A 12296-nucleotide genomic window follows, 5' to 3' on the forward strand; every position below is an offset into this window, starting at 1 on the left:
ACCAGCTCTGCAGCCCAACCAGACATTTCTGTTCTGGCAAAATACCTCAGGCACTTTCTCTTAGGTCTATTAGAGAAAAGAGAGAGAGGTGGAGAGAGAGAGAGAGAGAGAGCAAAAAGTGCCTAGGAGGCCTTTGAAACCTTTTTGATTGTAATTACAGACAATTTTTCTATAGGTTATTTCTTTCTAGAGATAGACTTTTCTTCCAATACTAAGTGAAAAATGGTAATCTTAATTTTAGCAGTAATGAGAAAGTTGAAGAAACCTCTATGTCCACCTAGATCAGGCACCCCTTTCTCCATCCAGTTGTGCTTTTCATTAATTCTATTTTGTGTATTAATACTTTGCTACTGATTAGTTAAAGCTATCTTAGTAACACAGTATAAAGTAAATGTTAGACTTATGAAAGACAATAAAAGAAAATTCAAGAAGCTTTAACACTAGGAAAAAATATTACTAACAAATTGTAATTTTCTACAATACCGAAACAGGTATTATTGTGCTTCACACATGTGGTATTGAAATGCAGTAGCTTGCTGCAAATTTCAAAGGTACAGTTCTGTATTTCTAACAGCAAAGTGTGAAAGCACCAGTTAATCCCTTTAATTCTATAGTCAATGATGCAAAAGAGTATACTGGAGAATCAGAAGGGGTTCAATACAAGCCAAAACACAATTACATTAGCATTGGTGAATGTGTCATGATTTTTCATGAGGTAAGTCAATACATTATATTAATCTAAAAATGCAAATTGTATGCTTTGAAAGTCAAATGTACACTACAGTCAGACTCCATAATCAAGACAGAAAAGTTTAACAAGTCAAGAGATGATGGGCAATTTAAAAAATACAAAAGATTTAGCTTTGAAATGAATAGATCTCTATCAATGTATGTTGTACATAACCACATAAGTATGTATTTTGATACTCCCTTCTATGTGAGAGATTAAAGAGAAGTAGGACGCAAAAGTTGGATTTTTGTGGAAGAATTGAAGAGGAATAAAATGAGGTTGTTCTTTCTAATGCTAGACTGAGTACTTAAAACTGACAGAGGTAATAGCAGCCTCTAAATACACGTATTCCTAATTATTCTTTTTGAGGACATGCAGGTGTCCTGGTTTCAGCTGGGATAGAGTTTTCTTCCTAGTAGCTGGTACAATGCTGTGTCCCTAAACTGTCTGGTCTGTTTGCATTTAAACTTTTGTAACCTGACTGTCCTGACTATTAAAAAAAAACAAATGCAGGCTCAATGCCACTTTAACCCCGAAGAGCCAAGTCACTTGTTGGCATTGATAAGCCACATGTTGGCTCAGCTGTATTGCCTAGTCCAGAGGCTAAAATACTAGACTATTAACACAAAAAAAGGAAGAGAGAGGAGTGGGAATTGTTGACAGAAGATAAAAGGGGGCCGATGCACGCTTCCTTGTTTGTAAGCAACTTTGGACTGCCTGCTAATCAATCACAAACTGAAATATTAGGATTGATCAAAGCAAACAACTCCTTTCAGAATTTGTACCACTGGCTGGTAAATTAGTGAGGGATAGCATCTCTGCAAAGAAGTTGTGACAATTCCAGTGGCAGCTATCAAAATCAATGCAATTTTAGTGAATTCTAATTATATAGATGTATGTGTCCAAGTAAAAACTTGGAAGAAATTACCTGTTCGCATATTATTCCAACAACAATTTTTGTTCTTAGTCAGAGGCAACAGCACCTAAAGATAAACATGTAAAGTAAGCATGCAATTTTTAAACCTGGTGTCTTTTCCCCTGAAGAAATAGCTATTGGAATGCAACTTTCAGTGTTTCTGCTAAGACATCTGTTGCATTCTGACAGTAATGTACTGTTATATATAAGTTCCATTAATTCACAGCTAATGGCAAACATTCAAGTCTGCTGTTCAGTGAATCCCTGAAGGCAGAGTAAAACTAAATTCAGACTAAAGCATGTTTAAACAATGAATACTTTTTAAAAACTGCCATGCTTATTCAGAATTGTAATACTTGATGCATTTATGCAGTCTTATTGATCCTGGCTAGCTAATTAAATTGACACTTGCACCTTGAAAGTCAGTGGTCTTTCAAAATGTAACCATTCCTCAGACTACTAATTAGTCAGGTAAGATCTTGGTGGTAGTAGTCTTCCATTCCACAAATGAGAACATTCCAATTTGTCTTGTCTCAGAGCAAATATGTGTTTCACTTGAATGTTCCTCATGTCTGGATGTTAGGTGAAGTTAGTAATATAAGCTGTGAATTTATTAGAACTTATACAATGATTTTTAAAATCTACAATAGAAACCCTCTGCCTGGACAGAAACCAATGTTCACTTGACATTGCTAAAAGAAAGTTATTCTGTAGACATGCCAACTCTATAACCATCTATATTCTTGCTGTATTCTGTTTTCTTGTTATGTATAGTCAAGGTTTACTGTACCAAATAGGTTACTGAACAAGTCTAACATGATAGAACATTTTCTTGTTTGCTCTTTCTTTCTTCAGAGTATATGCAAAGTAAATATTTAAGCAAACTGTCCTATATTGAAAGAAAGATTTTTTTTTTCCATTAAATGATCAAATAAAATAAATTACCAGCTTTATGAGAAATAGTTGCCCATACTGCAGCTTTAACTAAGAAAAAGCTGACTTTCTGTAGAGGCCCATTTCAAAAGGTGTAATGCATTTGTACTTACTTTATAAGTAGATGGTTCTGGATTTCATGGGACCTCAGGTGGCTTCTCTAGCTTTTGAAGTGTCCTGTCCATACAAGAAAATCTGAAATGGCACTTCCCTGTGATACTGGGCTGTAACAGCAAGGTCCCCACCCAAAGGTGTCCTCTTGAGTTGCCTCACAGCTACGCTTTGCTCTGTGTACAGAACCAAGAACAATTAACATAGTATGTAGCACAAATAAACAGGGGTCACTTCAGAATAAAATCCTGTTTTTAAAATAAATAAGTCATCCTGGAGATTCATTTTTCTAGCAGTCAAGATCTGGATTCTGTATGTGCTGTTAAAAAGGTTTGAAATTTTCATATAGAGCAGTATGGGTGAGGTTACAACAAAGACTAACGTGTACAGGGGCCAAGTACAGAATAGGGTAACACCCCATCCTGTTCACAGGATCACTTGCATATTTTTCTAGGGTTACCAGTTCTAGAGTTTACTTCTAAATTCAAAATACTCAGATAATGTGGTACCTATAAATTGTATCACACATATATTTTACACTGGCATCAAAAATCTGATTTAAATTTGTGTTTTATTGGAGCAAATAGTCTTTGTTCATTTAGTTTCTCTTTTCACAGAAAGCTCAAAAAAACTGTATAATATCCAATAGCTCTCATAAAATGTAAGCAGGATATATCAACCTAAATTTCAGACTAGCTCCTGTACTAGTTTTAATTAGGATATGAATCCTTGAATTGACAAAAGCTTGACTTTTTCTACTGCCAAAAGGAGATCTCACATCTCCTTTCTTCACCTTACTGCCAGTATGTACCATGGTATCTCTGGTGCTGCTCCTGGTGTAAGTTAAACTTTTTCAGAGGATGCTTAAATCAAATGATCTGGCATAAAATCCCTTAGGGGAAGCTGACAGTTTTCTACTGCACCAGTGTGTTAAATGGATGTCCTATGCAACTCAGCAGCTCTTGGGACTAGGACTAATTGTTCCATGTACGAAAATTTGTTTATAAGATGAGTGCAAAGAGCAAGACAGCTTGAGAAAGGCTGTGGGACTACTAATTATTTATTTTCTAACTTTGTTGCCTGTGTATTCAAGGAAATAAAGGGTGGCAAAGGGAGGGAATGAAAATAGTTCCTCACCAATGTGAAAACATAACTTTATTTTTTAAGTTCTGATAATAAGCAGTATAATATAGGTCTAAAGATGGTTTTTAAGAGGTGTTGCTGACAGCTCCACAGTTTTGACTTTTTTATTTTTAAGACTGAAAAGTACATCATTAGGTAATCACGTATTTAGATGTTTTTCTCTGAGGTGTTGCACTCTGAACAGGAGTTCAAGTATGTATCAATGTTCCAAAAAGAATGAACTGGATTCTCTATCTCATTAGAGAATAAGATGATATATGAAAGAAAAGGAAGTACTACAGCAGAAATTGTTGCTAAACGTGATTCTAACTCACGCCCATGTGTGCACTCTATGTATTTTGAGAGTTTGTGAAAGGTTACTTTCCATATCCAGTTAAGAGTATTTTAATCTAAAATTTAAAATATAGCCTGTTTTGCTCTGTGCCAGCTTGTTGAAAAATCTTATCAGTTCTACCTTTTTTCCCTCATCTTTGTCATCTAAACTGATATTAATAATAGTAATGCACTGTTTGAAATGATTATACATTAAAGTTAGGTCTCCTGTGTATACTGAGATATACTGGAACAAGTCTTGAACTCATTAGATTTGTCTTTAAATGAACCTGTGTCCTTTACTCCCCATATATTTAAATCAGAATCTGTATTGCCTCTTGGTTTTGTGTACTTTCATTGGCTAGCTGGCCTAAGCATCCATGGTACCTGTAAGTCTTGATGAGCACAGGCAGATGAAAAGCAAGCACTGAATAATGATTTGGGTTTTGGTTTATGGATCTTTGCTATTCAAACATTCTTAAAATTAATCTCTATACAAACTCTCCCCCAAATTAAAGAAGATTGTTTCAGTCATGTGGCTATTTCAAATATATATTGTTTGTACATTTAGATTAAGTTGCACCTTATAGCTCTCTTTGAGAATGGGATTTTACTGCATTATGTATTCTTTCTAAAAATCAAAAAAGGTAAAATCTCATTCTGTCCCAATATTGAGCTCAAATATTTGTGTCATGAAAACAATGAAGGGAAAAAAAATTTAAAAATTGCTTGGTATGCTGATTAAATATAGATTTCCTTCTGAGATGTCCTTGATATCTGTCAAGCAGTCAGTAGTCTACACCTTGTACTTTCTCCAAGAACCAGGAGCTGTCCTGAAGTCTTGCTAAAAGGAGTCTGTTTTTTCTCACCTAGGTGTAACTTCTCATACCTTCAGTGTCTGAAGCTCATAACTGACCTGAGCACAGATAATCATTGAGCATCAGAAAAAAATCCATCAAACTGCCTGAAACAAATGAAGACCTCTACAAGGTAGAATTCCAGGTATGATCTTATAACAAATCTGTATAAGAACAATATTTTACTCAAATTTACACACTGGAAGTTTCTATTAGGATGGGACAACCACAATACCAGGAAATTCTGACAAAAGACAGGAAGCTAAGGCAGATGACAAGTAGCTCACTAATCTCAATGTGCTTTGGTTGACAGGGTAATTTTTTTGAAAACAGTTCTTCAAAGTTCTTTCCCTTGCAGTTTTCAGGAATGGCACTAAATGACTGAGTCCTCTTAGAAATCCTTTCAGTAAAAATTTAGGTTTGCATTTTTATTTTTATCCAATAGAGTATGTCTAGGATTAATTATATACTAAAATGAGGTAAAATTCTTGTCATGGTGTTGAAATTGAAATTTGAGGCATTACAGTGAATTTCAGGGAAAACTTTCCATTGCCAAAATTTCCTAGGCAGTTTGCAACAAACTGCAAATTTCCATCTGAAACCCCAGCTCTATTGTATGAGATATTCCTACAGATGTTGGCAAAGTTACAAAGTTGAGGCTTCTATCCAATGTAACTGCTGTAGTCATACTACAAATTTGTAATTTTGAGATAGAGATTCCAGTCTCAAGCTTGTGTGTGCTTATGTGAGGGGAATTATTAAATATTACAAGACTTTGCATTAAAAAATCACTATCAATCTTGGGAAACGAACCCCACCATTCTTCTATCATTCTGTGTGCTTACTGATTTCTTCTGGGGCACTTTTCCTTCCAGGTTTCATCCCTAACTCTTGTAAGAAATCAACTGAAATGAATGTGATTTTGAGTTTGTCTCTGCATGGTTAATTTTTATTCATGCCTCAGTGGTAGACGTAGTGTTCCTCATAATGTTAGCTCTCAAATGTCAATAATCTGAGATCCAGTAATCGGAACTCTAAACATCCATAATACAGGCTAACATACAAAGGGGACAGTTTAGCACACGGTGACATAATAAAATAGACCAGTGCCACTTAAATAATCTTGAGTTACTAAAAATGTATGTAGTGAGAATTTAGATATTTATTTCATGTGTCAGTCATCAGGAATCAAGTATAACTAGTCTTCCTAACAATGATTTTGATTTTTTTAACATTCATCCAGCACGATTAGCTGGTCGCTGCTAACAGCAGCTGTTCCAAAGCATAGGGGAGATTATTTTGTTCATTTAAAGCACGTTCTTAACCTTGGGGCATTTTACTTCTTCTTTTTTCTTTTTTTTCTTTTTTTTTTTTTCCTTTTTCTCATTTGTGCATTTAATTTTGTATTGAGTTAATTTGTTCCACTTAAACCACGGCTTACCACAGCAAACGGGTATTCTTAACTCTGCCGGTGTAATCTTTCTCAAACATGCACAGGACAATCTGCTGAATCAACGTAATCTCTAATCCGCTCGGTGTAATCCTGCAGCTGCTCGCTCCGGCGCCGTTATGTAACGCGGGCCTCTAGGGAAGGGAACGGAGCGGGGTGAGCGCAGCGCTCTGCGCCGCTCCGCCGCAGCGGGCGGGGGTCGCGGGCCCGGCGCGGGGGTCGCGGCAGTGGCGGCGCTGCCCGGCGGGGGCGGGGCCGGGGGCGCCGCTCGGCTCCCGGCCCGTAGTACTACAGCGCGCGCCACCCGCCGCCGCGATTGGCCCGGCCGCGCCCGCGTGACGCTCGGCGGACGCACGCGCGCCCCCTCCGCTCCCGCGGACCGACCCGCGCGCCGGCCTCGCGTTTCCACGGCGACCCGGCAGTAACGGCGGGAGGCGCGCGCGGGATCGCGCGCGGGCGGGTCCCGGCACCCTCCCCCCGCGGCCGCCGGTCCCGCGGGGGGCGCGCGCCGGGCGCTGGCGGAGCGGGTACCGCGGGCAGCAGGCACGTGCGGGGAGCCCCGGTCTGTGCCGTGCCCCGGCGCGGGCAGCGGGGGTCTGTCGCGCCCCGGCGCGGGCAGCGGGTCTCTGCCGTGCCCGGGCTGCGGGACCGTACCGCGTTCCGGCGCGGGCAGTAGGTTGCGCCGTGCCCCATCGTGGCCGTGCGCGGCTCGGAGACACCGGTCCCCCCGCCTCCCGGGGCAGCCGCGTGCCCTGTCGCCCCCGGGGTCGGACAGAGCGGCTCGGCGGGCTCCCCGCGCTGCGGTGGTGGGGGCCGCGCTGGTGGGGGATCCCCTCCGCGGCGGCCAAAGTTTGGCGGCGGGCACCGCCTCCCGCCAACTTGCTGCCGGTGGGGCCGGGGGCCTGAGGGCGCTGTGCCGCGGGCCGGCCTGCGGCGGAGCCTGAGCCCCCTCACGCGGGATCAGCCGAACCGCGGCCCGGCCGGGGGCGGTGTGAGGGTCGCGTCAGCCTGTACTGCGGGGCCGCGGTGTCGCAGCCGGAGTTACTCCTGCAGTGAAGGGGGCTGAGGGGGGCTCTCGGAGCTGAGGAGCGCCTCAAGCATCGCAGTCCCCCGGCACCGCTCGTCGGCGCGGCCCGCGCGCCTCCGGACGGGCAGGGCTGGACAACTTCTGATGTACGCATCCCGAATACGAGCAGCCCCGGTAATGCTTGAGCGTGAAAGTTGCTTTTATTGTCTGTGTGTGCAAACCCACCCAACGGCGTGGTGCCTCAGCAGTGTCTTCACGCAAGAGTACTTTGTATCTGTAAGGTGCTGCATAGCTTCTTGGAAAACCCCTGTCTTGGAGCAGCATCATTGCTTGCCCCAATGAGAAAAGGAATAGTAGTTTCTTTTCTGGAATCAAAATCCTTTTAGAGTTCTCTTTATTAGGGAATTTTCGGTTTGCCTTCCATAAAATGTAATAAACTTAATAGGCCTTGTTTTGTTAGATTTGTAGAGGTGAAATCTAAATTGTGGGAATTGATGAGCTATAACGGGACAGTATGTCATAATAACTTTTCTTAAAAGTAGCAGTACATGAACATGCATGGTTTCTAAGCTTGTTAGTAAACTGAAGTTAGGAAAAGATTCTGCTAAGTGTGTCTCCAGAATTTCTTACATGCAGGTAAAAGAGCAAACCGATCTACAAGCTCTGTATTAGAGCATGCACCTGACGCCAATTGTAACAGCTGCAGAAGATTGTATGTGTAGAAGTCAAATGAGTAATTGTGTAGGGGTTTTTACAGCTGTGAATTCAATCAGCAGAGAGGGCTCATTTGTCTGAATGCAGGGCACCTGTTATAGGCACATGGTCAGAAACTACTGCCTTGCTATGTGACTCTTAGGAATCCTGCTATTTTTGCAACACTTATTACTGGAATTTGCACAAAGAAGGGTAAGCAACCTGTGTACTTTTAATGTACTGTAATAACATTACTAACAAAGTGTGGATTAGATGCAACAATATTGATAATCATTTTTTGATAGCTTCTGTGGAGATGCTGCAAGTTCCTGCACGACGCTTGTTAAAGGGTTATTGCGAGCACAGTCATGTTAGGTGGGGGTTATAAATTAGACTGCACAATAGTAGCACATAGGTGCTTTGTAATGAGATACTGCAATTAGCTTTGTGCACCCAGTGTCTTGTATGGGAAAAACGTGTGTGAGGCAGAATACTCTGTGCAGAGAAGGGGAGGAATGCTCCTCATGTACAGAGGATGCAGAATAAGAAGCAAGGGTGTGCTGCTTCAAACGTGTTATGGTTCCTAAATGCTGGGAAGAGTGTTCCTCCAGTCAATGAGGGGACTGTGTGAGCGAGGAGCCCGTTCCTGAAGCAATGCATGCACATACTCATCTTACTCATTCCTTTATAGTTCTGAACAAAGTGGAATTTTTGCAGCTCTGTCCTGATGCTAGGTGTTGCGAAATTGTTTAGGGCAAGATGCTGTTTTTGCCTCAAGGGTGAAAAGAGGTGGGAATTGCACACAAAGTTTGATGTGATTAGCAGGTAGTAATTATGCTAAAGACAGCAGTGGACAGCAAGGACGTGAGACAAGAGTACACATCAGCTATTTCAGTCACAGAACTGTACTAGGTGAGATAAATACCTGAACTCAACCTGGTTTTCGAAGAGGCCAGTAAGAAAATTAAGGTGTGAACTACATATGCTTGCAGTGTGAGTACCAGTGCAAGCCTGCTACTCAAACTGAAGTGTTTTCAGATTGTGACTGACAGCATAAATGCAGAACATAACACACAGTGTAGCTGTCTCCCCTCTCACTGTGCCTTTTCCCAAAGGTTAGTTGGATGTAAGCCTGATTACAGATCTGAAGGTGCCCTGCACAAGACGCTTGCAGCTCATTACACTTTGCCTCTCCTGGCCCCCAGTACTGTTGTGCTGAACTTGGGTTCAGTGGTGACTCTGCCAAACCTGGCTACCTGGCAGCTTGCTGTTTGTCTCTGATTGTCTCTACACTGCGGAGTCTGACACTGCAGTAATAGTGCATCACAGGTTAGTTTTAGCGAGGAGGGACAGAACTAGAAAAATCTCCAGAAGGATGAAGCGCATGGTTTCATTGTTACTACGTGTGATTAGGTCCGAGTTAGGAGGAGAAACAGCATTGCTCGACGAGATCCCGACACGACTAAAATTTACATTCTTAAAATTTTGTGTCATCAATATGTGTTTAAATTAGTTGCATTACCTGGAAATAGCTCAAGAATTAATTTAATTGTGTTATGTAAGGCAAAACTGCATATTTTATGAAAGCAACAAATGGGGTTACTTCAGTTATAGTGGCGCTCAGCTAAACTGCTTCCTGGACAATGGGAATAACTAACAGAAAAAGTACTTATCCCTATGAGCACTGCAAAATCAAAATTGACATAGGAGACTGAGCTGGATTCCTTTCTGCCACATCTGTTAACATCAAAAGTGTCATTAATGAAGTGCCATTTGAAGACTCTATGTTGCTAGTTGGTGTATGAGAGGACTGAGGTTTGATTCCTCCTTTTCCTCTCCTTGCTGGTTCTAGAGTGATAGTATGTGCTGCTGAAGAATATTTGCCACTTAACAAGATGTTAAACTCTTGTTAGGTTCAGTAATATGAGGAGCCTGGAATCAGCAGTATTGGAAAATGGGGAGTTTTCAGTTTTTTGATTTGGAAAAAATTTCTGAACTTTTGGGAGTATTTTTGTAATGTAGGTGGATATGAGCATACTTGGTGAAATGCCATTTTCAAGAGAAGTAGAGTAAAAGAATAGTAAAAGTTGGCTTCTTATTGCTCTGGGGTAGAACTTTACTGTTGTTCATTCTTTGGCTCTAGAGGTTTCTGTCCAAGGTGAATTTAAACCTTTTTTCCTCCAAATTCTTAGGTGGTGTGTTGTTGGCAGCCAGCACGGTTATGTCAGTCTCTGTCATATTTCAGCCCACCCATTTGCTGGGCTTAGGATTTGGTGTGACAAATTGATGTATTAGGGTTTAATTCTTAATTTAGTTACAAGGTCCCAGTGAAGCCTGTTACTTTCATGTAATCCCATGGAAATCACTGGGTTTGCATGGATGGAGTGAAGTCAGCCCTTCTTGTAAATTCGAGTAGCAGTGGAGGTTTTCTAACGATACTTGTTAATAATGCTCATCAACTGAGAATAATAAAATGCAACATCAGCTTATTTATTGATTTATTCCTTTGTCTCACTTGCATTTTATCATGTTTCGAGTTCAGTGTTGCTTTGATATGTTTCAACTAAAATTCCTTTGGGGCAATTTTTGTATCTTTACTTGCACCTGTAAAGCACTGTGTGAGCCTATAGCATTACACACAAATGAAACTATCTTTGAAAATATATGTTCAAATCCATTTGTTGCAGAGTTAGACCTGTAAGTCAGCAAATACCTGATTTAGGGTTGTGCAGATACAGTTCTGTGTTATGAGCCACCGTGCTCACTGAATGAGACAATGATTTGCAGGAAGGAGATGTGATCTTAATAGTTGAGAGGAGGATTAATGCAAATGGAGCTAAAGGGCTGTTTTAAACGTGGTGCTTCTGAATTTTCAAGAGCTTTACTTTAAGCCCAAATAGCCTTCTTGCAAATTAGTTTCTAACATGGAACCCCTTGGTATTGGGAGGCTTAGCCCCTTTTGTGTGTGTGTCTAGTTTGGGTATTTTTTTTGTAAAATTACACTACCTGGAGGTATAAACTTCCCTTGTTGACTTTAAAAAATCCCTAAATGGGATTTGAGCCTTCAGAGGTGATTTCTAATTCAGGTAATGGCCTTACTTGGTAAGGTTGTTCCTGGATGAGCAAGGGGAAGGACCTTTGGGTTCTGTGCTTTGTGTAGGGGAACAACAGGTGAAGTCTGACCTGTTTCACCCTCCTTTCTGCTCTGTGTCCTGCCTCTGCTTTTTAGCCTCAGCAGCCTCCAGTGCTCACAGCACACTTGCCTCTGTTCTGTCAGAGGTAGCAGGTGCCCAGCCCTTGTGTACAGGGAGTTTGTGTCCATTTGGATTGGCTTTTGAGAGGCCACCAAATACTCGATTAAAAAAAGCAAGCAGCATAGGAAAACAGTTCAGTTTAACTTGAATGGATTGCCATGAGACAAAGAGCGTCTCTGCTGTTCCAGGGAACTTCAAAGGCTGCCTGCAGACGAGGCAAGTGTCAGAGCTTCTCAAAAAAGTTGTGAAAGTCTTTGTAGTGGAAAGTGTTATGTGTCTGATATTTAAGTGTGCCTACCAGGTTTTTCCACTAATAGAAAATGAAAATTTGTGTGTAAAAATAGCAAAATACAAGTTTTATTGAAGTTAGTGAGACTTTTACTGTTGAATTATTTTAAAATTTTTCCTTCAATGCTTTTGGTCAAGTTTATCAAATAATTTCTTATAGAAAAGCAACCATTTGGACTACCAGTGTAGCTGATGATACAAATGTAAAGAAAGCTCTTCTTTAAGTGAACTAAACAGCTCCTGTCTGTAATAATTAAAGTTAGCAAACATACAGGATGTAAACATGGGGCATGTGGTGTGTCTCAGCAAGCAGTGCATAATTTTTCTCTGTATATAATAGCTGCCTGCATTTTACAACCCACATATAGTAGATAATTACATTTTTATCTGTGATGGTAAAAGTAGACAGCTTTGAAAGCAACTTTTTAACAGGAATGTGAGATATGGATGAAAGTTCACATTAATTGCACAAGTATATTTAAAAAAGCCAATCTGAAAGATTTTTCTTGCACATATTTGATGTTTTTCTTCTGTTACTAGCTGCCACCTCCAGAAATCTGAATGCTTTCTTTTTTTTTTTTT

General features: G+C 40.9%; 2 protein-coding genes across 4 annotated transcripts in view; one reads left to right on the plus strand and one right to left on the minus strand.

Moving 5' to 3' along the window:
- Positions 1-12296, minus strand: part of NRG4 (neuregulin 4) — a 54766-nt gene that overhangs the window by 23712 nt on the left and 18758 nt on the right. For 2 of the 3 annotated variants that reach the window (XM_088063368.1, XM_005521399.3), the window contains exons 2-4: positions 6444-6586; positions 2693-2866; positions 1659-1713 (exon numbers count right to left, since the gene is read on the minus strand). In XM_088063368.1, coding sequence (XP_087919494.1) covers positions 1659-1668 — 10 coding nt within the window. In that variant the 5' untranslated portion in view covers positions 1669-1713; positions 2693-2866; positions 6444-6586. The remainder of the gene's footprint in view (positions 1-1658; positions 1714-2692; positions 2867-6443; positions 6587-12296) is intronic. The other variant, XM_088063369.1, reaches the window with a different exon arrangement.
- Positions 5113-12296, plus strand: part of TMEM266 (transmembrane protein 266) — an 85784-nt gene continuing 78600 nt past the window's right edge. The window contains exon 1 of the mRNA XM_088063366.1: positions 5113-5147. The gene's annotated coding sequence lies outside the window, so the exon portion shown is untranslated. The remainder of the gene's footprint in view (positions 5148-12296) is intronic.

This window comes from Pseudopodoces humilis, chromosome 16, assembly GCF_049639895.1.
Source record: "Pseudopodoces humilis isolate 2021_Gansu_Grassland_sample_001 chromosome 16, ASM4963989v1, whole genome shotgun sequence".
Lineage (NCBI taxonomy): Eukaryota > Metazoa > Chordata > Aves > Passeriformes > Paridae > Pseudopodoces > Pseudopodoces humilis.